Source organism: Phalacrocorax aristotelis, chromosome 6, assembly GCF_949628215.1.
Source record: "Phalacrocorax aristotelis chromosome 6, bGulAri2.1, whole genome shotgun sequence".
NCBI classification, from domain to species: Eukaryota; Metazoa; Chordata; class Aves; order Suliformes; family Phalacrocoracidae; genus Phalacrocorax; species Phalacrocorax aristotelis.
The window spans coordinates 55659699-55684284 of record NC_134281.1 but is presented as its reverse complement, the minus strand read 5'-3'; the positions used below and the strand labels follow the sequence as shown (position 1 = coordinate 55684284).

Sequence of the window (24586 nt, the reverse complement as noted above, 5' to 3'; positions counted from 1 at the left end):
TATGTCTAAAGATTACCAACTTCTACTAAAGTCTTCTTGAGAAGGTGCTTTGAATTAATATCATGGCATGTTAAATGCCAAATATTAACATAGGAATCACAAGCTTGTTAATAGCAAGTCAGCTGAACTGGTCCCATAACCCTATTGGTATTCCAGTTTGTTCTACGCATACAGTAGCATTGGTGCTTCCTTTAGCTGTCAAGATGAAGAATTGCAGAACCTCGTTTCACTCATCTTGCAGAAAACTTCCAAAATTCCACTCATGGATTTTGAGTTACTGCAAAACCTTTTCCAGTTTGGTAATTTAAGACAGTATCACACCAATATGCAAAATAGCATAAAATTCATGAGGCAAGATACTATGTCAGCTTCTGGTTATATATGCTGTGTGATTAATAATGTTTTCTTTGTTATCCTCCAACTCTGGTCATACAATCTTCTTACCTCTTTCAGATCTGATGTGCTCTACCTTCACCTTCTCATTTAAGGAAGGTGCTCTCACCCACAGCTTTAAAAATTGTGACCAGATAGAGGGGGAAGAACCACAAGGTGTGCTGCACAACTCTGCTGAGTCACATGATGCTTTGGGGACCCTGGCCTTCATTAGTTCTTTTTATTCTAATTATTAGCTCTTTGGAGCTAGGGTTCTTGCTTGCTCTTTTTTGGTTAACATTAACACTTCTGATTTTACTTACTTCCTATAGTGCATAGTTCAGCTGTAAAGCTCAGTTTTCTCCTAGGAGTAACTAGGTAAGGGAACGATTATTGATTTGATAAGAGCACTTTGATTTTTTTATAAAGTGCTTGCATTTAAAAATGGTATCATAGTTCATTGAATTTAGCAGCTAACTTGTTTACTGTTTCGCTACGGATGCACGTACACTTGTCTCTGCAGCCAGCTAGAACCTGCTGGATAATGTTTCATCTGCCTGATAAACAGGTTAAACAGCATGTTGGAACAACACTGTGTTTACTTTTAATTGTAGTATCAAAATCTTTGCATAACTGATCATGATTATCCTGGATATAATGATTCATAGGTCCTAAGTAGTACTTTAAAAAAAAAAAAGCCAGGAGGGGGAGTACCATTAGTACCCTCCTTCCTCTTCCAAATCTCTACTGTTTGACATGAGTGTAACATTGTGAGCCAGAGCAAAGGGACATGCGCCTACCTTTTAGACTGCGCTTATTCTTAGGGGATTTCTTTTAGAAAAATACTGTTACACTCACCATACCAAATGGGAGAATTGGAGTAACGAGAGAAAAAAATGTTCTGTCATAAGTCATTATTGACTTCAGCAGCATTTGTGAAGATAAGTAAAGAGGCAAAAAGAGATTTCCTAATCTAGCAAAGTATCCTCTAGGTAATACTGCCTTTCTTAAGATGATACTGCACCAGAACCATGTTTCAGTAGCTTCTGTTCTCAGGTATTAATTGTGCTAGCTGGAGAGGGAGGGTGGGTCTTAAAACTAACAAACTGGAGAAGGGAACATGGCATCAATTTTAATCTCTACCAAAAGCTTCCTGAGCTTCCTGTGAAACGTCTATTCTTTCTGACTTCTGTTATCCATGTTACACCAAAATGCAGCTTCCCTCCCTGCCCACGACACATTTTCTGTTTAGGCAATTACTGCTGTGAAGGGTCGAGTCCCCTGTTTTACAAAGAACCTGGCCTCAGCTGGGACCTCTGGCTATTGTTGTTGCACAGGTTGGCAGTGTGTCCTAGGTGATATGCCAAAAAGCATTTTCCATTTCTGAAATGAAAGGGTAGCTATACATATAGAAAATCAGCTGGAAGATACTCCCTTTTAAAATGTGAACTGCTGTTGATCAGTTTATTGGTGATACCTTACCTATATTTGTAAGGAACAGATTTTTATCCCATGAGGACTTGAAATTCAGCAGAATCTGGAGCAGTGCCTCTTTCAAAGTGCCTCTCAGCTTCTCTGCATGCCCCTCTTACTCTTCACATATGCCATTCAAAATCTTGACTGCATATTTTCTTCTGCACCTGTGTCATGCTACCGAGCTTTATCATAGTAAAAACAAGTAGTAGGTACCAGCTAACATTAAGAATACGCATTTCTTTCTTTTTTTCAGGGAGAAGAAGTTCTACTGGCATTTGAAGCTCGTATTTCCTCACTGTCATGCTGAATACACTTTAAAAGGGTACAGAGCTTGAAAAACAGATTTTTATAAAGTTTAAATTAGTCTGCTGAAATTGAACTGCAAAATATTTTGATCAGTGTGTGTTTCAATTATACAAGGTAAACTCGAATATTATTTTTAGTCTTAATTAAAAAGGCATTTAAATTGAAAAAAAAATACTTAAATCTGTGTAGTCCTTTCTTCTTTGAAAGCTAGAGGGCTTTTCAAATCAGGCAGAATGTTTGATTGCCAGTCCCTTTCTCTGTGTAAACAGAGCAGCCCGTATATTCGTGATACCCCATAGACCTAATGCATTCTGTTCTCATGGAACAGACGTTCAGCAAGATTTGCCGTCCCTCCTCGCCTGCACACTGGGGCTGACCTTCATATAGGATGAAATGGTTGCATTGTTTGCTTTGTAGGAAATCCCACAAGCACATTTTGCAAAGACCAAAAAAACAAGCTTTTGTTGACAAATCTTTCTCCTTTTTCCTAGCCTGAAGGGGGATGAGAAGTATGCCCTTGTCTCCTCCTAGGGCTGTAGGAACAGCATGTTTCTGCTGCAGGGTTAGAAACTAGAGATAGGCATCTGTTTACTCCTTGTAGATGCCAGTGAAGTCCCAGTGTTGAAATTGCAATAAAGCTGTCAGTTACCTATGCTGAATTGATACACATTTGTGATCCTCCCATAAACTACTCAGTTGTGCCACTGTAGCATGCAAATTTGTAGCTTCCTCCAAATGACTCAGATAATAGATTTTTGTGCATGCGATGAACCATGTCTTATGTATTTGATTTTTATCTTTGGTGAAAGGGTTCCTGACGATAAAACTCTCGCTGATATCCTTAAGCCTTACATTGACCCAGTGGAGTCAGATCCTGTAGTTTGTCAAAGGTGTGTATTGAATAACGTTTCCGCCTAGTTGTTCTAATGCATTAATAAAAGAAGGGAATGGTTCTGAATAAATGGTGTAAACTAGCTGCACTTTCAGCATGCAGAGCTGAGGTCCCAGTCAGCAGTACATCTTTAATTCCCGTGATGAAAGCCATCCCAACATTCACCAGCCAACTAGCCCTGGAGTATAGCCACCACATTAAAACAGGAAGAGATTACGAAATCGACTCGTGGCATAATGATCAAATAAAGCAACAGTAATTCTAAAAAATGTAACCATAATTAACTTCAGTGAACCTTTTCTTTGGAGTAATTAGAAAAACATACTAGTAATTATAGCCTTGATTTATAGGAAAAACTTAGTATGTAGCATATTGTCTTTATGAAGAAATATGTACTTTTGGCTGCTGATGTGCAAAAAATATCCATCTCTTAGAGATGATAGGAAGAAACGTCATTGTACATAATTGCTTCTTCATCTCTGTTGCTTTTTTTTTTTTTTCAGATTAAAAATCTATACAGCGTCTCCTCAGTCAGATGTACAAATTTTAATGAAAATAGAAAACAGGAAACAAAACTCTGTCAGGTAAGGTGGTTCTTCAGTTTGTGTGCATATTAAAAATAACAAAAATAATACGTTTCTTAGTCTATAACATTACAAATGGAGATTATATAATCTCATGGATTAAATTTCAGTAATTACTAATCATCTTGAAAGTGATCCAGCAAAAATGTTATTTCTTTGTCTTTTAATATGTCAGCGCTGAAATTTCTGTGCAGTTACTGACTAATAAATTCAGCTGACTCATACTTGGACAATTTAAGAAGCTGGGACACTCACAGCCACACTGGTGGAATAGTGAGTGTGCCTGTACCTGAGCTGCTTCCTCTGCAGTCCACGCGAATGTAACAATGTCTGCAGCAAGGATAGGTTTGTGTTCAAATGCTGAATTACTGTACTGACCAGCAGAAACGGAGACATCCGTTCCCTTCTACAAGCTCCTCTGCAGATATGCTAACCTCCCCAAGAGAGCTGAAGTGATGGTTGAAGAGAGCTGTCTTTTTAAATCACTGCAGCAAAAATTATGTGCTTATCAGCATCCAGTCACTGCATTTGAAATAACACATTTTTCTCAAAGTTACTAGCTCATCACTCTTCATGTTACCATATTTCTGGGTGTGGGATTTTAAGTCTCCAGAATTCAGACTTGTGCAGAATTGTTTTCTTTGTTTCCAGAACAGACAATAATCTTGAACTTCAAAATTAAACTTTAAAGAAATAGTTTTTATTGGTATAAATACCATTTTGAACACTCCACCCTGTTGTCATTGTTACTGAAAAGGATATGTACCAGCTTAATATCATAGCTTATTGTGGTTGACCAGTGATTCCTAGTTAGGCTTCCTAAAGTACATTCTTTTCTTCAAATGTAACAAATGTAAATAATATGCTTCCCTGAAGCATAGTATATTATTTTGAAGGGGGGAAAAGGTATATTAAAAAAAATTTAGTTGTAACTGAGCTTCCTGTTTGTGCAGTGTTTTTTACCAGTAACTACTATTCAAAAATGTGTAACATACTTGACATTCAAGCCCCAAACTCTTCATGGTTTTGATTTTTTTTTTTTCTCTTTGCAATCGTTATTTAGAATATGGTCGTAACATTTGCCATCAGAGTTGTCAATGAGTTTTAAGTGAAATGTCTGGGCTGATTTCCATTTAATTCAAGAATAGCCGAATTCTGGGTGTTCAGGGGGAAAATTGAGAAATGCTGGTATTGTGAGCTACCCTGGAAAGTTTCCTGCGGAAGCGCCTGGGCAGATGAGGTTTCTCAGTTCTCTGTCTTTCTACTGTTCTTCCCAGTGCTCCATGAAGGGCTGTTCAGCCCAGGCGCTTTAGCCATACACGTTGTATGTGCTGTTGCACCCACGTAAAGAAGCCCTTCTAGAGCTCAGCTCCGGGAAATGAGATCAGAAACAATTTCCCATTTTTAAAATACTTTTAACAGACTCTTCTGCTCACCTGTTAATAGTGGTACTCAGGACAGGTTCCCAGAGCATGAACAACCTCTGTCCCTTTCTCAAGTGGTCAACTCAGGTTAATGCAGTAAGACCAGAAAATGTGTTCAGCATGTTACTGCTGTAGATCTTCTTGCAGCGTGTGACTGGAAAGGCAGTATTCAAGCAACGGCATTGAATATTCATTTGTATATTTAAACTATAGTAATTTATACACAGGTGGGGTTTTCCCTTGTATTTTATGGCTTGGTTTTTCATATTTTTTTTAGAAAGGAAGAAAAAATTAGTTTTGCAATAGCAGGTGAAGTTCACCGTTTAATCTTTTGAAGTAGGGTATATAAATTGTATAGAAGGCTTGGGAGAGAAACCAGTTGAATATCAAAGTGGACCATCTCTGGTGCTCATGAGTTTGTTACTTAACCATTTTCCTCTTCTGAAATCTGTATAATGCCTCTGTAGCTGTCAGTTTTGTTGAGAGAGAATTCTTCTTCACGAAGCTTTTTAGAAGGATCTCAGGAGTTATGCTACACTTAAATATTCTTAAGTTTGAGCCTCATCTGTATTCCCAGAACCAGCTATGTGGGTTGATGTTAAAGTCACAGTAATTAGTATTTATCCTACTTAGTTAAGGTAAAGTTTAAAAAGAACTGTAGAATGTTAAAATAGAAAAGTATTTTGACTTGAGAAATGCAACTCCTCACTTGGAAATTATGTGAATCCTTCCATATAAGTTGGTGGAGCAGGCCCAGCTGTGGCAGTGCAGACAGGTCAAGGAAGCAGCATATTGAAAGAAAAATCCATTTCTGAAAGAAAGAACAAAGTTTGTTTGAAATGATGGGACTGCTATGTCAGCAGAAAAGCATCTTCTGTCGACATAAGCTGTGTCTCTGCCAGCAGCTGTTCTCAGCACGGTTATGCTGGCGTAGTTGTTGTGACAAAGACTCTGTGAGGGCATTTAAATTCTTACTGTAGTTGCACTGCAATTAAGTGAGAGAGAATTTATTTTCTTCTCCTTTTGGCTCCCCCCCCCCCAGTTAAATTAATGTGAGGTTTATCGCTCTCATTTTACAAATCAGTACCTGGAATTGCAGTGGAAGTACTTGTGACTGAAACGGGACCGGCTTGCTGCTTAGTGGTGTTCAGCATGGAACAAAAGCTGAGCGCAGATAGAGCGCTCTCAGGTTTCTTTATCCACATTTCTTTAACAGTGGGGAGCTCTTAACTGCGGGTTTGTGTAGCCTTGAGTGCCTCTGTCAGCTCGGAGTAATTCCTTATCCTATGCCACCTCATTCTGCCTGATTTTAGGCTGTATGTTCCTGTATGGCAAAATCCTCTTCCGTCGCACTGTGGGGCCAGACTGGACGAGTAGGATTGGTGTAGTCTTACTAACACATGCAAGTCTACATGAATGTTGTGTTATCCAAAACATCCCCTGTGCCCACCAGAAAATTCCTTCTCCACAAGCACTAGATAATAGAAATGCTGTAAATAGACGTTGTTGAATCGGATGTTTTTTCTAGGCTTAGCAGAACCTTTTGAAAAAAATACTTCTCATAGTTAAAATTACATATTTTTGAGGAAGTGCAGTGGTGTTTCAGAGAACATCTAAGCTGGATTATTATGGGTTATAAAATGTTAGTCTTCTAGTTTTAAGATAAGTATGTTACAGAAGGATTTCAGTATTTCCTGCAATTGTTTATGAAACAGGAGTTTGTGGTTTAGTCTTGGCTGTTTTCTGTGTTTCACAGCAAATGGCCCTTTCAGTTTGAAGGTCCTTTGCAGAATGCTTTAAATTTTTTGGTTTGTCTTTTTTTCTTTCCCCAGAAATATAAATTAGCTATGTAGTACAGATTTCTGCTTCCTCACAGGAGTTCTGCAGAACTTGAGAAAGCAACTGGATAAATGCACTGGTCTGCAGATGTCATGGATAGCTGCCAAACAGCATGGTGCTTGCTTTCTTCTTGCTAGGTGCCTTTTATCATCAGCGGTGACAGTTCTTAGAGAACTTTGTGATAAACTCTTACTTCTGTCTTCTGTAAAACCAGCTTGTAAGAATTGCTTTCAGTATGAATTGGGAGCACTTCACAATTACTTAGAGTTACCTAAAGCATAATCTCCCTCGTGTCCTCTACTCCCTACCTGTCACCAAACACTCTATAATGCTGTAACTGTTGCAACACTTGGTAGTCTTCTCATTAACTGCGCTTACTTTATAAGGAATCTTACAAAGGAGTGTTTGAATAAACGAGTGTTACGCAACTCTCTCCTTCCTTTAAAACCTTGGTTTGGAAAAAATCTGCGTTTGAATGGGTTGTAATAGTTTTCCGTTTGGTGGTGCTTGCCTTTATCACCTGTTATGCAATATTTAGTTGGTAGTTGGTGTCCGTTCTCTCCTCAGCTGTAACCATTCCAAGAAAGGTTTAACTGCTGCCTCTTGGATGATTTTTACAGTCTACATTCTTTTATAAAGTAGTATTTTCTTTCTTCAGGATAAATTAGTGTCCTGACTGTCTTCAGTCCTTTATTTGGGATGCCTTCAAAGTGACTTCATATGGTAAGAGTATTGCTTTTTCCACTAAGGAAACGAAAGGTGCAACTGCCAAATTATACAATCTGGTTTGGGAAATACACCTTCTTATTAGGCTTTGTGTAACCCAAAAAAAACCCAAAACCCCAACCAACCCCCCCCAAAAAAAATAATTCAACAGACCCCTGATATTTGTTATAAGTCAGTCAATGGTTAGAGCTGGGTTTTTCATAACTTTAATGAAAAAGTTATTTACTCATCCTTATCATATAAACGATCCTATTTCTAGAAGAGAAATAACTGTAGCAGACTTGGTTTACAGTAGATATTTAATTAATTGTCTCTTAGATTGAAGTAAATCTTAAATGAGGTTGAACGACACAAATGGAATATCTCTTTTACTGGGTTCAGTAATACCCTGCATGAATCTAGTTTAGATAGTTGCCTGTCTTTAATCACATGCATTTAGTCTAACAGAATTAAAATATAATGCCTTCTTAAACATCAATATTAGGTCTTTTATTTAGTAACTTTCTTTTTCGCCTGCTAATGTATTCAGAATGGCATGTGAACACTGTTTCAGAATAAGTTGTTGTAGAAGACTTTTAGGGATTTGAAGGTATCGGTAGGCACTGACAGAATATTTAGACGCTTGGAAAATGTAGTCTAGTTGTCCTTAAAAGCTTTGCAAAGGCCACTGCTTTCAGTGGGCCATATCATATCCTTCAAGGAGCTGGAGTACACAGCAATTCCCAACTGTATTCTGCAGCTTTCCTGTTGTAAAACTGCCACACCGTACAGGGATGTGTATAGAATCAGTTGTAGCATTGTTTTTTATTTCAGCAGTACTGGTGCAGCTCATGCTTCGACTGCTCAGAAAGCCAAAAATACCAAAAGCGTTTTTGTACCAGCTCCAACATCAAGGGGCTTCTTACCCTCCGTGGTGACATTGGCTGGTGCACATGAGAATACTGGCATGTTTGCCACTTAATTCTTGTGGACCACAGGGAGGAAAATCTGCTAAACAAGTATCAGAGGTTCTTCTCTACTAAATGCCATTGCTTTATGGTGGTGAACACTTATTTTGCTTTAACTGATCCAATGCAGTTGCTTCCCAGAAGGCTGGATGATGTTAGTAATTTTGGAGCACTTCCCTGTCTCAAGATCAACTGGCAGAAATGAGAGTTATTTCCTTGGATGACTGAGTTCTGTGCTCAAAGAGAATTTTCTTTTGTAGTCTATTCTTTTTAAATAACTAAGGGTTAGATCACATTAGTAGGTCTCAGTAGTCACAGTAATAGATGTAGGAAGATGAAGTAAGTTTTTTGCTTTGGTGTGTGCAAATATGCCAACAGACTTTTAGAAAATCATCTTGGAATTCAAAGAATAATATAAATGTAATGGAAGCAAATATTTTTAAATTTCATATTTATATTGGATTATTTATTTTCCTGTCATTAAAGATGTCTAGATATCTGTTTTGTCAGTGATTTTAAGATTATCAAAGCCTGTTATATTTAAATACGTTGCAGATACCCTCAAATATTGGTAGTGTTAATTTTTTTCTTATTTTTCATGCCATCTTCCTAGGGCACTTCGTTCTGCATTATCATTTGTGAATAACTTCATGTAAAACCAACAGAGCTTATAGTCTTTGCTTTCTGCTTTTTATGCATAACTCAGTTGCTTTTAAAAGTCACTGCCATTAGTGTGGTGCATGGATCAGTTCTTTTTATCATCACGTTACAACCTCATTTCAAAAATACTGCTTCATCCAGCAAAACAAATACACTGGAATTGGCACGTTTCAAGCATTATTTCCTCCTCTGCATTTTCTGCAAATGTTGAAGAGTGTGGGGTGGTTTATTTAAGATTCCCTAGCCTTACTTAGGAAGCAATTTCTCTTTGCATTTGTGTAGTACATGGTATACATGAGACAGGAATTAAGGAGACAAATCCCTGGCTGAACTGCTGGCCTTGGCATGAGTTGGAACAGACCCCAAGCTGGCTTTAACCTATGCCAGCAGAAGATTGACAGTAAAATTCATTACTCTTCTCTAGCTCGCAGCAGCTGGCACAAAAGGAGCTCTGCCAGCTTTACAAAAGCAGGGAGCTAGCTTACAATAGTCATTCTTCACTGCACAACTGTAGTCAGGCGCTGGCGACTTTGTATGGTTCAACGGGAAATAGAATTTAGTCTGTAGTCTGTTTCTTAAACACAGCACTCCTGTGTATTAATACTTGCTGCTAATTTTTCCCAGAGTGTTGGGTTTTGTTTGGGGGGGGACACACATCTTATTAAAACTTCAGCTTTTCTTACTGAATACTTTGTTACATTTTCTTGTAGGGCATTTCAGACTTTCTAGTTTTGTTACTGCAGCCATTTCAGTGTCATTTTTCACTTCCTCCTGCTTGTACCTAAACATCAGTCTCTCTGCTGACGAAAGTGATGCAGAGCAAGAGATGCCAGGAGATGCAGCTTTTACTGTAAAAACTAGTCACTTTTCCTATCTACTACGTTTTTCATTGAAATGCTGTATTATGCAACATAGATGGAAAGCAGAAAGCTAGTCATTGCTGAGCATAAGAAGTATGTATGGTCTGAATCTGAAGCATGCATAGCCAAGTGTTTATGTCTGACTACAATTACTTGACCTTTGAGAAGATTTTTGGGATGATTCCAAAAAACCCAGAATTTGTCCATCTTACTATCTTGAGCAATCATTCTTTTTTTCTTGAAAGGGATTCCTTTATGAACCAGTAGGCGCCTGTTTTTTAAAGTAACAATCCAGCATTTTGTAACCCATGCTGAATTCTTTTGGATGAACTGTTTTATAATTAATGGTATTGCATTAGGGTTTCTGGAGTGTCCCAGCTAGAGAGTCACTGACTGAGGCATCTATTGCACAAAGAATTATTTGAAATTATAGCCTCCGCTACAAAATTCTGCAGTCTATGTTGGAGCAAGTTTGATCCAGACCACTCACAGAGGAGGAATATGTGAGTAAGTAAAAGGTGGAAGATGAGATAACAATGAAAGTGTTAGTGTTGGCTTCAGCCAGTGGTTTGTCCTGTCTAGTCATCTAGCGGTGTTCTGTAAGCACCGCAGGCAGACCTGAAGACCTTCAGACCCTTCATGCTTGCAAAGCAGGTAGGCAGACCAAAAATTCTAAAACATAAAACTGTACACAGTAGCCTCATTTCTGCATCATAACAGGGCTTGAGGCATTGGAGCACCATACCCAGCATATGTGTGGGCAGATTTTCTCTCCTCTCTCTGAGAAAGTGTGCATCTAGGAAAGGCTGTTTCAAGAACCAATCTAGCAGTTTTCTCCAGCCTGCCATCTCTCCTAGGGAGCAGAGAGGAACTTGCCTGTATGTACTGTGTAACATATGCATAATACAGAAGAAGCCGTCATGGAAGTCCGTGTACTGTGTAGCATGCACATACAAGGCAGACTGGAAGGCAAGAAGACAGGCCATGAAGTCTAAGAAAAGATTGCAGCTGGGAAAACCCTGTTGAATAATCTGTTGCCCCTTGGCTGGGGGAAAGGGCTGGTAAAAATGGCCTGTAGAGCAGAAACAATGTTCAAACCATTTGTCCTATTCCATTCTAGCATAAGTGTTGTGAGATGTATTGAGGGGTTTAATTCAACTGTATCTGTCTGGGTTGCTGTTAAAATATTTTTCTGAAGGAAAAAGAGGATTTGCTGCTAGTTTCTAGGAAGAAAAAGAGACAGTGAGATGCTGACATAAAGTTAGCCAAGTTTCTCAATTTTGGGGAACAGGCAGCATGGGGAGGCTGGAGCAAGGGGCTTCTAGGAGAAAAGACGAAATCATTCACGTTTGAGGGCAGTTGAAGTGATAGGCTGAAGTTGGAAGCTGCAGCGCTGTGAAACATGGCAGCATAGCCATCAGCATTTTCACAGAGGCAGAGTGGAGGAGAACCTCTTCGTGTTCCAGTCAGGAAGGAGAAAACTTGTTATTTCCTGCTGATGCTGCCAAAGGGGAATCCCTCTGTTTTTTCTCTTTCTTGACGGAAATAAGCTAGGGCTGATTGTTTCGACCTCGCCAAGGAGGGAATTGACCTTCCTGCTTGTTTGCCAAGAAAATAATTTGTTTTCTTTATTTCATAGCTTTTCCTTTTCATTGTAAAGCATTAGTAACCCCTTCGTGGAAGGTTTACGGCACTGTGATTCCCATGCAAATAAGTATAAATTTGTGGATGTGTTTCCACCATTCTGTACAGAGTGTTAGAGGTATTCAGGCTACCTCCATATAAGCTAAATTTGGAAGTTAGAATTTGCTATCTAGGGATCTGAAAATACAGAAGTATCAATTCTTCCTATTCTTGGAGATTCACCCAAGTGTAATAACAAAAACGTTGCCAATTTACAAGGACTGATTTCTCATCAGTTTATATTTTTGTTTATTTTATCAGTGAACTGCTTACTACTTATGTTAAGTTGTCAAATGAGATTTGACCTATTAGTTTTCTGAACTAGATGCTTTAAGAGCTTTTCATTGCATCCTTTGGTATTCCTTGGTACACCCCTCACTTCTAAAATTATTTACAGTAATGTTTCATGAGGCTATGTTACAGAAGTACTGAAATTAAAGCAGACTTGTGTCATTTGCTTTTTCTCTGTGATCATGCCAGTATTTTATTAATGGTACAAGTTATATATTTTGACTTCCCTGCGTTTTTGGGGAACCGCCCACAGCTTGCACTTGTACTAAAGATGCCACTACTATCTTTTCAGTTTTTGGAAACTTCAGGCATTCATCTTCAGTAGTCAACTCACTTTCTTTTTAATAACTTTTCCCTTGTGAAATTCGTATTCCCTTTAGGCCTTCTGGCTATCATTAACTCATTAGGCTGTTTTGGTTTTTATCTCAGTCATATAGTAGCCTTACATGATTGTGGTGTTCCCTTGTTTGGTATGCCTGCTCTGTACCACTTAAAGGTTTGTGAATCTTGAGCTTTTGAGCAGTCTGTAAAGCGGCCTGGCTTTGCAAAGTAAGTAAACTCCTGTATGTGTAAAGGACTATTGCCATGATGCACTTGAATTATAGCGTATTCACTTGCTGCTGGATTTTGTTACTTTTTTTTCATTATGTCTTATGAGATGGGGAAAGTATTTGCTTTCTTGAAATCCACTTTTACTTCTGTATTCTTTGAACCACATTCTACTGAATCCAAGAAACTGACATTTGCTAGTTTCACATTTTCCTTCTGTTTTGTCGTACTTTCTCCCGTAACTAAAAGATGCAGAATGGTTTGTACCTCAGTTAATCCTAACATCGTTTTTGTGCATCCTGAATCCTTTTACCACATCACTCTTAATGCTCAGTCCACTAAATTGTTGCAGCAGGTGCCTTATCTGCTTTATGGGTTTTGCCATCAATTGATATATTTGTCCATGATTGTCATTAAACAACTTGTACTGTGTTTTTATCTTTGTGGAATTGTCTCATTCTCAAGGTTTAAACAAGGACAGCCTTTGTGCTTCTACAGTGACATACTTCTAGTCTTATTTTGCTTATCTCTTCTTCCTGTTAACTGTTTTCTATATTTTTCTAGAGTAAAAGTGAGCAAACCATTAAATCTTTCTGGGCATCTACTATTGTGCCAAACAATTTAGGTGGCAGTTGGTGTTCTGCTGTCTTCACCTGGGTGTTACTTTTTTTTTTTCTTCCAGGATGTTTTAACTGCCTGAAATATCTTTGTAAGAAGAGGGGTTTTGTGGTTTCTTTTTTGGTTTGGGTTTTTTCCCCCATTCTACACTTTATTTTCTAGCGGTTCTTAGATTTCCCTAGTGGAGGGGCCTCTTATGGCCCATAAAAGAGAGGAGACAGCAGATTGTTACAGCTTGTCTTAATACAGTCTTTGTCTGAGGATGGTCTATGGCCAAAATATGGCAAGGAAAAAGAACAGCTTTATGGTTTTCCTGTTACTTGGAAGTGCCTTTATGTATTCTCTGTGTGTATGTATAGTGTCTGAGATGTTTCCGTGGTATGCTGGCAACTTTTGTTCCTGTGCTTTTTTGGTTTGATCCTAGCAGGACTTGTGGGCCAAATGCTTGATAAGAGAAGGTTTCTTGTCCTAATTTTCCTTTTTTTCAGAAAAAGGGCATCTGTGATGGAAGTGTTACTTAAGATGGGGATCTGACTGGAAAAGGGATTGGCCAGGCGTCTGGTCTGTCTTGGTGTAGACTGAGCTGTGCAGGTATGGAGGAGAGGTTAGCGAACATCTGTTGAGGCAAATTATGGAGGTCCTAGACCGGGAAAAAAAACATGGACCAAGAGTAGAAGGAGGAGCTAGGAGGTTTTGAAGTATTTGTGTAAACTGCAGTATAATTTTTTCATATTAAAATACGAACTTGAACTGGCTCCTGTCCCCCTTCCTTAAAAGAGTGTTCAAGCAGAGCAGTCTTTCATATTGTTCAGCTGTTGATAAGAATTAGTTACGGGCGAAGTGTTACGGCAAGTCATTTCCTTTTCTTGTTTCTAAGGTCTCTGCTTTTTTGCTTGTTGAATTTTCTAATTCTTTTTCACACATATGGATTAACAAAATTCACTGTGCTCCAGATTTTTGGAATGTCAGAATTCTAGTGACAAAGTTAAATATAAAAATCGGGCATTATTTCAATACTTTGTGTTTACTTTCTGCCATATAACTTTCCTTTCATACCTAATTCAAGAGTACATTTCACTACTTCCATGTTCACCAAATCATAACCACACGAAGAGGTTATTCACCACTTAGGAATGAAAGTCCATGTGTTAGTTATTATCTTTGCTGTGCTGCAGCACTTCAGAAAGAGTGCTTGGGAGGGACTTTAAATGCTGTACCCAGTCGTTGCTCTCTTCTAGGCGAATGCAGATACCTAAGAAATGCTACCCTCTTTCATTGTGGGGGGGAGGAATCTTCATTCTTCCCATAAGTTAGCAAAAGTTGGATTTTTAGGACTAGGCCCAAAGTAGATAGCATGATTTATTGTATCTGAATATGCCAAGTAAATACCTCGATGTTTCCACTCAGTTCTAGGAATAAAAGTCATCTTTGTTTAAAATATGTGAGGAGTTTTAGTTGATGTCTCACAGGAAAATTATGAACATCATTATACAAATATGCATTTTAGTAATATTTACAATTATTTAGATGGTTCGTTCTCTTTTCAGTGTCTAGAAGACTAAACTAAAGAAATAGCATGGTTGCAGTTTACCTTTAAATCCAGATTGCAGATTTTTCTTTATTATTATTAAAATCAAAGTTCCTGTAGATGACATTCAGGAAAACCTGATCAGCGGGGAATTTCCTGCTGTCTGAATTCATGGAGACAAGTTACGCCACTGCAGTGATAGCCACAGGCTCCATTTGAGGGGAGCTTGTTGTGATGCTGTGACCTAATATGGCATTCCTGCCTGTGGGAGACAGATTAGGAGGCTGAATTGTTGAATTCCTGGAAGGTGGTGGAATGACTATAGATAGTGAAACTATCCTTTGCACAAACTCATAGATGCTATCAGAAGTGCAGAGCCGCATTAATTTCAGCGTCTTGTGAAAGGTAACAAAGCCGTTCGTAGGGCGAGTGTAACAGATTATACGGGAACTGATGTGGGATTGCTGAATCTTGTTAAATTTCCTCAATTGTCACAATTTTTGTAGGCTTTTAAACTGCCTGCTGGCAGGCAAATTTTATTTAGTTTTTGTCCTTTAAAAAGCAGTTATTGTTATTTCATTCCAGCTAAAATCAAAAGCTGTTGTCTGCCAAGATTGCTTCTTTGTGGTCCTTATAAATGGAGTCGTCTTATTAAGACGAAATCCAGGCCTATTTCTTGCTTCATGACATGGGCATAAAGCCTTGCTTGGGGCAAGAAAATAATCAGGGGAGTGTATTATTAGATGGTGGGTGTTGGACAAGGAGACTGAGAGAATGTATGGAAGGGAGAGAAAATATGTGGGAAGTAAATGCCAGGGAGGAAAGAAGATGGAGAGAGAAGGGTCCAAAGAGAAGTCCCACTGAACAGGGGGATCGGGAAGCCGTAGTGCAGACGATTCGTATGAACTGGGCAGTGGGAGAAAAAGAGAAAGCAGGGGCAGGGTTTAAAAGAAAGATGTAAAGATGGGGTGTTAAGGCAGCGGTTCTGTCAGGGTGGTCAATTCATTTGGAGCCAGGCTTATCTTCACATCCCTCCTGTCATGAAAGGCTGACGGAGCTTGTTTAGGATGACAGCCTCAGTTAAGCTGGTTCCTGCAACTGGCCCTGGAGCGTGGAAGAGTCCAAGTGAAAGGAGAGACTTAACACTGGCTGTTTTTCAGTTTACTGGGTTGTCACTTGATAGCGCAGTAAAGGAAGGGCGTGAAGAAGGTTGCGGCTCCTTACAGGTTCTTACTGAGCAGGCTGCGCAGTCCCAGTGATACAAGACAAGTAGGTAAAAACAGTCATAAAAGAATATCTGGTAATATCCGATTACCGGGTTCTTTTTGCTCCATCTCCTGTGGTGAGACCACTTCCCTGCAAATACATGGGAGGACCTGCTTTCCAGTGCCACCCTACATCCTCAGATCATGCAGGGGAACGATCAGTACAGGAAGTTACAGGACTTGTAAAAATGCCGTTTCATTTCATTTTCCTCCAAACAGGTGTAGGCTTTTCATAAGTGAAAATTGAAATGGGGTGGGTGTGTGTAGGCTTCTGGAAAAGCCTCCCAGGGCAGTTTTCTTTTCCCCGTAGGCAAATCAGTCTTGCTCAGGAGCCATCCTGTATTAGACTTTAGAATTGAGTGACAAGTATTAGTTTTCTCTGAAGATCTTTTAAGCGTGCACAGCCAAGGAAGGGGTTGGCAGGTGAATTAGCAGAAAACCTCAACTTGCACTTTTGTGTAAAGCAGGGAATGTGGTAGACTGAGGTCTTTTGGATAGCATAGGCAATAACAGCAACGTTTTAAAAAGAGAAGCGTTAAGCGCCTTCATTATATTCTCCCTGAAGTTTACAGCCCACATTATGCACTAAAAATTCAGACGTTTTCTCTGTCACTGTCAACCAATAAAATTTACTTTAAAAACGAAAAAGATAAAGCTGCGACTCAGTGATCTAACACTTCAGTAATTTACTATCATAAAATAGTTTTAAGTATAAATGTTTTATCTTATGCCAAGCTGGACGCTCAAGATGTTTTGTCTAAAACATGAGATAATGGAAAGTGTATTGTGGCATGTGAATTACTTTAGCCTCTTGGTGGTAGATGTTTGCTTAACCAGAAAAGAATGTGTTGAGGTCCTTGCCAAAGGAAAGGTATTGCCATACTTTGCATTTAGAGTACTGTAAATAAAGCAGTAAATATGTTTCGGTTCATGTGTGTTAATCCACAAGTTATGAATGCATTCATTCAATAAGAAATGTAATATACTGTTATCCCTTTTAAAGGGTTTCAGTAAGAAGAGGTCATAATTACTTTGGGTTGAGAGAAACATGAAACCAAATATTTTCATGATGATTGAAGTTGAATATGAGAGAAATAGTTTTTGCTCAAACTAACTTTCCCTTAAATCCCAAGAACTCAAATCCTGTTTTACCTTTCAGTATTCTTCTTGTGTGCTGATTCCTCTGTGTACTGTTCTTCATCACACATTACTGTAAATCATAAAGCATATAATTTCCTTCACCCATCCAGTGTTGGTTTTGGCAAACAAAAACCCAATTGCATAATATGTTAATGATCAGAGAAGGTAGAGCAGCTATGGGAAATGCTCCACTTATTGTCCATAGTGTATTTTGGTTTTGAACTTCATTCGCCTTTAAGTGATACAATAACGTAGTAGTAATTTAATAATGCTGATTACAGAAAGAATTGCATAACTCAGATTGCAGTGTAATAATGTCAGAGCATCTGTTGGATGCCGCAGTTGTAGCAAGTGAAAGCAACAGGGTTTCTTTTACAGAGGGCTTTGAAATATCCCTTCCTGTCCCAAAATCCCACATTCAGGTTTCCAGTTAGAGAGTTAGGAGAGAATATTACAGTTCTAGGAAATAATTGTGGCGAAGATGCTCAGTTTATTTTTTTACTGTGGCATCATTTGTTACGTACCTGGCTTTACCCTCCAGGGTGAAGAGGAACCCTTTTTTGGGACAGGACTGCACATCCGAGCCATGCGCCTCCTGTAGCGCATGCATATGTGGGGATTTCTACAGCGGGTTTCTTGCAGACGGTGCTGTAAGCAGAGGTTTGTTTAGGCATAAATGGGGATATTGTGCCATCTTTTCTGGGTATCAGAGCCCTTACTTCTACATAAACAAGCTCTAAGTGCTTCCAATACCTCTGCTTTAGTGGTTGTCCGGATATGCATTTTATTTCACCTTCCTACTACTTCACTGACAATTCATAAGCAAACATGATAAATATGGTACATTACTAACCATGTAAAATAAACCTGTAGTGTTATAGGCCATAAGTAGAATATGAAGTATTATTTTTAATTTAGGATCTGATTTTCATAAATGTATCCATTTTGATAACCCTATCTCCGTATCCGATTTTGGTAAAGATATTCATGAAGAACTCAGAAAACGTTTCAATCCTTAGAGAAATTTGACTTTGATTCTCCTCTTATTCTTATGCTGAGATGTTAGGAGGGTTTAAAAAAATATATAGTTGGATAATAAGACTGAATATGTTATTTGAATCATAAGATAGTTCTTCTGAACATGATATCATCTGAAAATCAAAATCCTCTGAATTGCCAGAAAGCTGCTTCTCCCCCCTTTTTCCAGAAAGTGTACATTATGTCCTTGGTAGTATTAGAATCCAAAACAAACTTCTCTCTTATTTTTAAGGTACAATGAACTGGATGCCAGTAGAAGCCTCCTAGACAATTTGAAAGGCAAAGTAATAATTGAGTATCCAACGTTATTTGTGGTCTTGAAAACACTGAAGAAGGACATGGTGGTTCTTGGCCAAGGTAAGCATATATTTATTTCCTGTTATGCTATACTTAGATATTTTAGTTAAATAAACAATAATTAAGGATACACCTATTAATAATGCCAGGAATGTGCAGTATGTCTTGCATCTCCCTCTGAATCTAAAAGATTGTTATAAAAAAGCTGTTACAAATGCTCTGCCATAAAACCGCTGGCTGATGGCTTACACCCATAAGCTGTGTTGTGATTTTCCTAACTTTGTTTACTGGTGCTTGATTCTTGTTTTGTATATTTTTAGCCACTAAGGTAAAACAACTCTTCAGACTTCTGTTGAATTTTGTATGTAGCGAAGTGTGACAGAGTTGGTTATTTCTGAAAAGTCAAGCTGTCTGGGGATGATGAGTTTTAAATAAGCCTGCTAATCATGCAAAGAAATCATTCTCCATTATTTCCTAGCGTAATTCCTAACGTTGGACAAATAATTCTGAATTACAGTATAATTATTAGAAACAGTAATGGCAAAGTAGGTTTTTGAGTGAGCTAAAAGCACACTTTGGAATAGTCTCAGCTAAGGGAAAACTTTCATCTTGGAGTTAACTGAAAGGTGAGTCCAGGTCTGGCAGGAATTAGTATTTTAGTTTTGAAGTTAATTTCCATCTTTCTCCTCAGTATAAAGGCTTCATGTCTCAGCTTCACTTTCTGCAGCTGCTGATGCAGGGAATCAGTTCTGTTGCCTCTTAGTCCCCTGGCTAGTCACCTTAGTTATCAAATTCCATACTTTTCAGTGATGAGCCAATCTGTGGTTTTTATTGATGTCTGAGGAAAAGCTTTGAACTATATTTGCTATGGCTGTTTCCCTGCAACAACTCAACTATGGCTCTATGTGTATGTAGTTTGACTGAATAAATATGAGACTGAAAATACTGTACCAGTGATACCAAACTTCGTGGGTCATGGCTGTTCTGGCTAGATGATCCATTGGAGCAATCTGCTCTCAAAGAAACCGTGTGCAAACATTTCTTGCACTGTGAACTGCAAGAGCTTCTGAGAGCGAGACACCATGCCAGGGGATGAGGTAGGGGTCTTGTCTGAACAATTAGGTCCACTAATATTCACCCTAGGAGTGCACATATGTATACTGGAGTACAGGGAAACTGGGTACTTTCAGTTTACCTATTGTTTCTTGATCTAGGTCCCTTGCTTTTCAGTAGTCGGCCCTACCACTGTGTCAGGAAGGAATTAAAATTGACTGACTCAGAAACTTAATCTGAATAGGGTAGTTGTCATTGTCTCCTGAGCTAGCAGGGAGGTTGTCCTTTTAGGGGCATAGATTCAAATAAGTGTTGACTGAGCAACTGTATTTTGAGGTGCTGCCGCAGCACCTAGCTGATTCTGTAAAGGCGAAGTAGAAGGGCAAAGGGAAGAGAGAGCCAGTAACAGCTGGGGAGGTGCCCCTAGCTCTGTCACAGGGCAGTGCAAGTGTGTGTCTTCAAGCCAGTGACCTTCCTCTGCTGCAAGGATCATTCAGTTAGCAGTCATCCCTGGAGCTGGTATTCAGGGAACACTGGCAGCTGTTTCAGGTTTTGGGAACCATTCATTTTCCTACTTTTTTTTTTCCCAACTATTTCTATAGATTCCATAAAAATCAAGTGCATAGCTCACTGTTGAGGTGTCTTGGATATAACATAGCAAAGGTTAATAGCTAATGGCAAAAATAACATGATTTTCAAAGCTTTTATCATAATTTATTTTTTTACATATTCTTAGTTAAGATACTAACACTGAACTTCAGCCATGAGTTTGGTTTGGACCCTTTGTTCTTGGAGGCTCTTCTGTTAAGAGTGGAAGCCTGTCACAGTAACTCCAGACTCTTTCAGGAAGCGCATGTTCCAAACATGAATATAAAAACAGGAGGGCTTTTTTGTTACTGTTACTCCACTTGAAAACAAAATACCACTTTTGTTGAAGTGTGGCACAATTATTGTACTCTTCTGTCGTGTGTCATCTTTACAGAATAAAGGAGGAAAACAGTATTTAGTTTGCTTACCGGTTGCATGCACAGATAATTGCCAAGGGTGGAAATCTGGGGCGCACCTCCAGACTCTCCAGGGAGAAGTCTGTTGTAACGGGAGAGGTGCTGTAGCCCACTCCCATCTCCCAAGAAGAAACCTTTCTGCTGCAGCATCTCGTGTGTTACTCGCAGTCCAGTGTCTTCAACACATACGGCTTTGTGTATCAGTTGCACACTCCTCCTAAGCCATCCATCCTGCTCTTGCTTATCCTAGCTCTGCCAGTAGCAACTTTGCTTTCTGCCTTCCCTCTCCGTGGGCATCCGGAGGGCAACTTGTCTCGGAGCGCCTGTCCGGCTGACCTCCCCTTGACATTCCAGGCAAGCAGCTGCCGCGTTGATGAGTGGATGTCTGGCGGGTTGTCTGCTGTGGCACGGGGGCCTCGACTACCATAGCCCTCCAGAGTCTGTTTTCAAAGGACCCGGGCTAGGACAAGAAACAAAGTCTTGTGGAAATTTAACTTCTAAAATGATGGTTATTTACCGAGCAATCTCAGATCTACCCCCTTCCCCAGGAAGAACAGAGGGAAGTTTTCATAGCCACAGCAACAGGCACGTGCTGGGGAAAGATCATTCGCCCCTACGATCCAAGTTACTACCCCCAAAGACTGGGGGAGAGCTTAGAGCTGGACACCTTCAAAGAGAGACTGCTAGAATTTAATGAGGACAAAGCCTATTTCTCCTATCCTTGTTCTCAGAAATGGCTGAAGTATTTTAACTGAAACTTTCAAAAAAATACAGAAAATAAGGATTGAGGAAGGAAACTGGCACTGCAAATTTTAAACCCAGAGATTAAATTTTACATAATGAGTAAAGTGCAGACAGTTTTATGGTGGGAAGGCCTGAGCAATCTTAATTTATAGGCAATGCTATCAACACCATAAAAATATGTTCCTTTCGAGTGAAGTCAATCTGTAATTCCTGTTAAATAAAATCTACTGTAACAGACTAAATTAAACCTAAAATTTGTCTGTTGAGCTTCACTGTGAGTCAGAAGATTGCCACATTCTTTTATGTGATGTTTTGATGCTTGACTTGCTTGTAGCAAAAACTACAGGTGCTCTGATTTCAGCATACAAGGTCAGTCATGGCTGAAGATAGTAGGGGATTATAGGAGCTTTTACAGGACTTAGGGGCAAAAACAGTCCTTACTGTGTGCATTACTCGGTACATATCTGGCGTATAAATGTTAATTGATTATACACTAGATTTAATGTAGACAAAATGTGACCTCCGATGTTTCTGGGTGAAATGCTTCTATTTTCTTGAACAAATTCCATTGAAAATGTACAGGTGCACACTGTGTCCTATGTATTATCCCTGTTTGCTGGCTGTAGGACTTTGCTTGACATGACAGTACCTATATTGCATCAGCTCCCTTTCAGTCATGTTTCCTTAATGAAGCTTCTGACATTAAATGCTCAAACTTATTTAAATTCATAGTCAGGTCAAATACTGAAAATAACAATGAGAGCAGAGTGTGAATCACGGGCCTACTTTGCTGTAGTTTATTTTTGTGCTGCTTGAGCGCCACCGACCAGTGGCATTTGGTGACCTCACCACAAGGTGACCGGGGTCAGTGCTTGTTGAAGACGGAGTCTCGGGCTGTGAGGCTGAAGACCAGTTTGGGAAATGAGCGCTTCACGATACGATCTCAGCAGACCACAACACCCATGTCCTCCTAAAGCACAAGTATTTGTGCAATGTTAACCTCTCAGCCTTAGCTCATGGATTCACACAGCTTAACACCATCTTTGGGATGCTGGAACATGTGGAAGGAGTACACAGGTGCATTATCTTAATTCTCCATTTCTGTTTAGAATTTCTCAGTAGTTCCCTGTCTTAACTGAAGTGCTAAAAAAGTGTAAATGATTAATCATTCATTACAGTTGTAATATATATGTAGCAAGCCAGAAAACAACATTTAAAACAAGCAAGCCAAGAGAACAATGTGAAATTCTCGGTGGATGAAGAGGAGGAGTTTTGTGGGGGATAACTACTCTGCTTACCTACTTGACTGTAAGACCAAGTTGCAACAACTAAAAGAAATTCTCAACATTGTCTTGTTTTCTCCTTCAAGGACCAAGTCCTACCCAGGGATTTCCCCCTTGTTATGAGACTGGTTATGTCTTATGAAATAGCTGTCCTCAAGGAAAGTGTGATTGAAAGGAAAAGAAGATAGGAAGCTGCTTCTGTTTGATGAGCAAACAATATTGCTGAAACTAACTGCGTGTTTGTTTTTTGTTTGTCCTACACCCTCAGATGCCAGTGAATCTGCAGAGAACTCGGACAGTGAAAGTTCATCCCTTTCATCTATGGAAGAAGGAGAGATTCGGGACAGTTCATGACGGTTCTTTGGGAGAAGAGGGTGGAAAGAGCCTTTTTATTTTTTTTTATTAATTAAATCCTTTTTTATACAACTGAGTTCTCAGAGGTTTGGTTTGGCTTCTATCACTAAAGGCAGCACTTCCAAACTGCCTGCCTATTTTTGGATTCAGGAATGCTTATTTAGGAATGTAAATAAAGAGATGGAGAATTGCTGGTTCTAGAAGAAAACTGATGTCATTGCACCCTTTTGTCCCTATATCTTGAATAAATCAGAGTAACCCAAATTGAAAGTTTTTCCAAGTTAGTTTCAACAATATATTTTTTACCTTTTACCCTAACAGCTCAGTGTCTGATTTCTAAGTATCTGACCACATATTTGTATTTATATGTGGATTTGAGTCTTAATGCTTAGACTTACCAAAACAAACAAAACAAACAAACAAAACCACTGGTGTTCCATTAGATTAATTTCCTTTTAGGGTATTTCTTTGTCATGCTGAGCTGCTGCAAATTATCTCACTGTACTTCTGACTTTAATCTTCTTTGATGACATTTTGGGTGCCTGGTGCAATACATTTATTTTTTTTTTCTCTTCTCTCGTACTTGGTTGCATCTTGTTTAATGTATTAAGGACAGGTCAAACCATGTTTTCAGGGTGGCAGTTTGCTGTATGTTTAATCTTCTGCCCTGATCTTCTAAATTAGCATGGGTTTTAAAATCAGTAGAAATGTCACTAGTGCTAACGTATTAGACTTCTAAACAATGGTTCTGTTATGCATCTCATATTACTAGTTACCTACTGAAGCCAGGTATTGTAAGTATTTACTGGAATATCAACTAAATTACCTACTTAAAAACAAATAAACGTTAAAAAAAAAAAAAGTCCTGCACTGTATCATCTGCTGACAAGAGCAATCTGTTACTAACTTCTAAGAAGATTCCTAGATCCCAGACCACTTGTCACCGTATCCAAGTCCCCCATGTCTGTGGGAGGACAAGAATGGTGTGTGCTGCAAGCGGCGTGAGGCAGGTGGGCCCCTCTGCACACTGGCACCAGGGAGTTCTCAGGAATTGGCATAGGCGGTTGGAGTTAGTTTGCAAGGGTCTAGCTAAGTCAGCACTTGTGAAGCCTTCAGGACGTGACCTCTTTGTAAACAGCTCTGTGAGGTTGTTGCTGCCATGGTTGTTACCCTAGTCTGCCTCCCAGCACCTTTGTGCCAGAAGTTGGTGGCGTGGGATGCGCACTAAACTGCCGTGAAGGTGGCTTTTCAGTCATAAATGTTCTTCCTGCCAGTGCTGACGTTACGGGCAGAAAGACACCAGAAAGCAGTGAAGGAACTTGTTGAGGTAACAAAAGGCTGTGTCAGCGATGCAGGAGAGGGCTCTCAGTCTAGGCTTCCGGGCACCAGCCTGTCGGTTCCCTACCAGTCACACTGCGCAGAGAGGGTTTTTGAGATGTTAAAAGTTTTAGAAGGTTTTTTTTTTTTTTTTTTCCCCCCGCACCTTTGCAAACAAGTTGTCATTAAAAAATTGTTCACCATGACATCTGGCTAGTGAAGTTCAGAAAGAACGTCAGACCTTTGTAGTCGCATGCTAGTTTTTCTCACAGCGGTATCACATGTCCTTTCCCTTGGGTGTTTTTGCAGCCCCTGGTAAAACAGGGAAGTTTTTTC

The 24586-nt window shown here is 39.3% G+C and overlaps 1 protein-coding gene across 1 annotated transcript in view; it reads left to right on the top strand.

Annotated features, from left to right (window-relative positions):
• ZNHIT6 (zinc finger HIT-type containing 6) overlaps positions 1-23009 on the top strand; it is a 34889-nt gene extending 11880 nt beyond the window's left edge. The window contains exons 6-10 of the mRNA XM_075098054.1: positions 2102-2170; positions 2964-3044; positions 3550-3630; positions 18431-18555; positions 22848-23009. Coding sequence (XP_074954155.1) covers positions 2102-2170; positions 2964-3044; positions 3550-3630; positions 18431-18555; positions 22848-22933 — 442 coding nt within the window. The 3' untranslated portion in view covers positions 22934-23009. The remainder of the gene's footprint in view (positions 1-2101; positions 2171-2963; positions 3045-3549; positions 3631-18430; positions 18556-22847) is intronic.
• The last annotated feature ends 1577 nt before the right edge of the window (positions 23010-24586 follow it).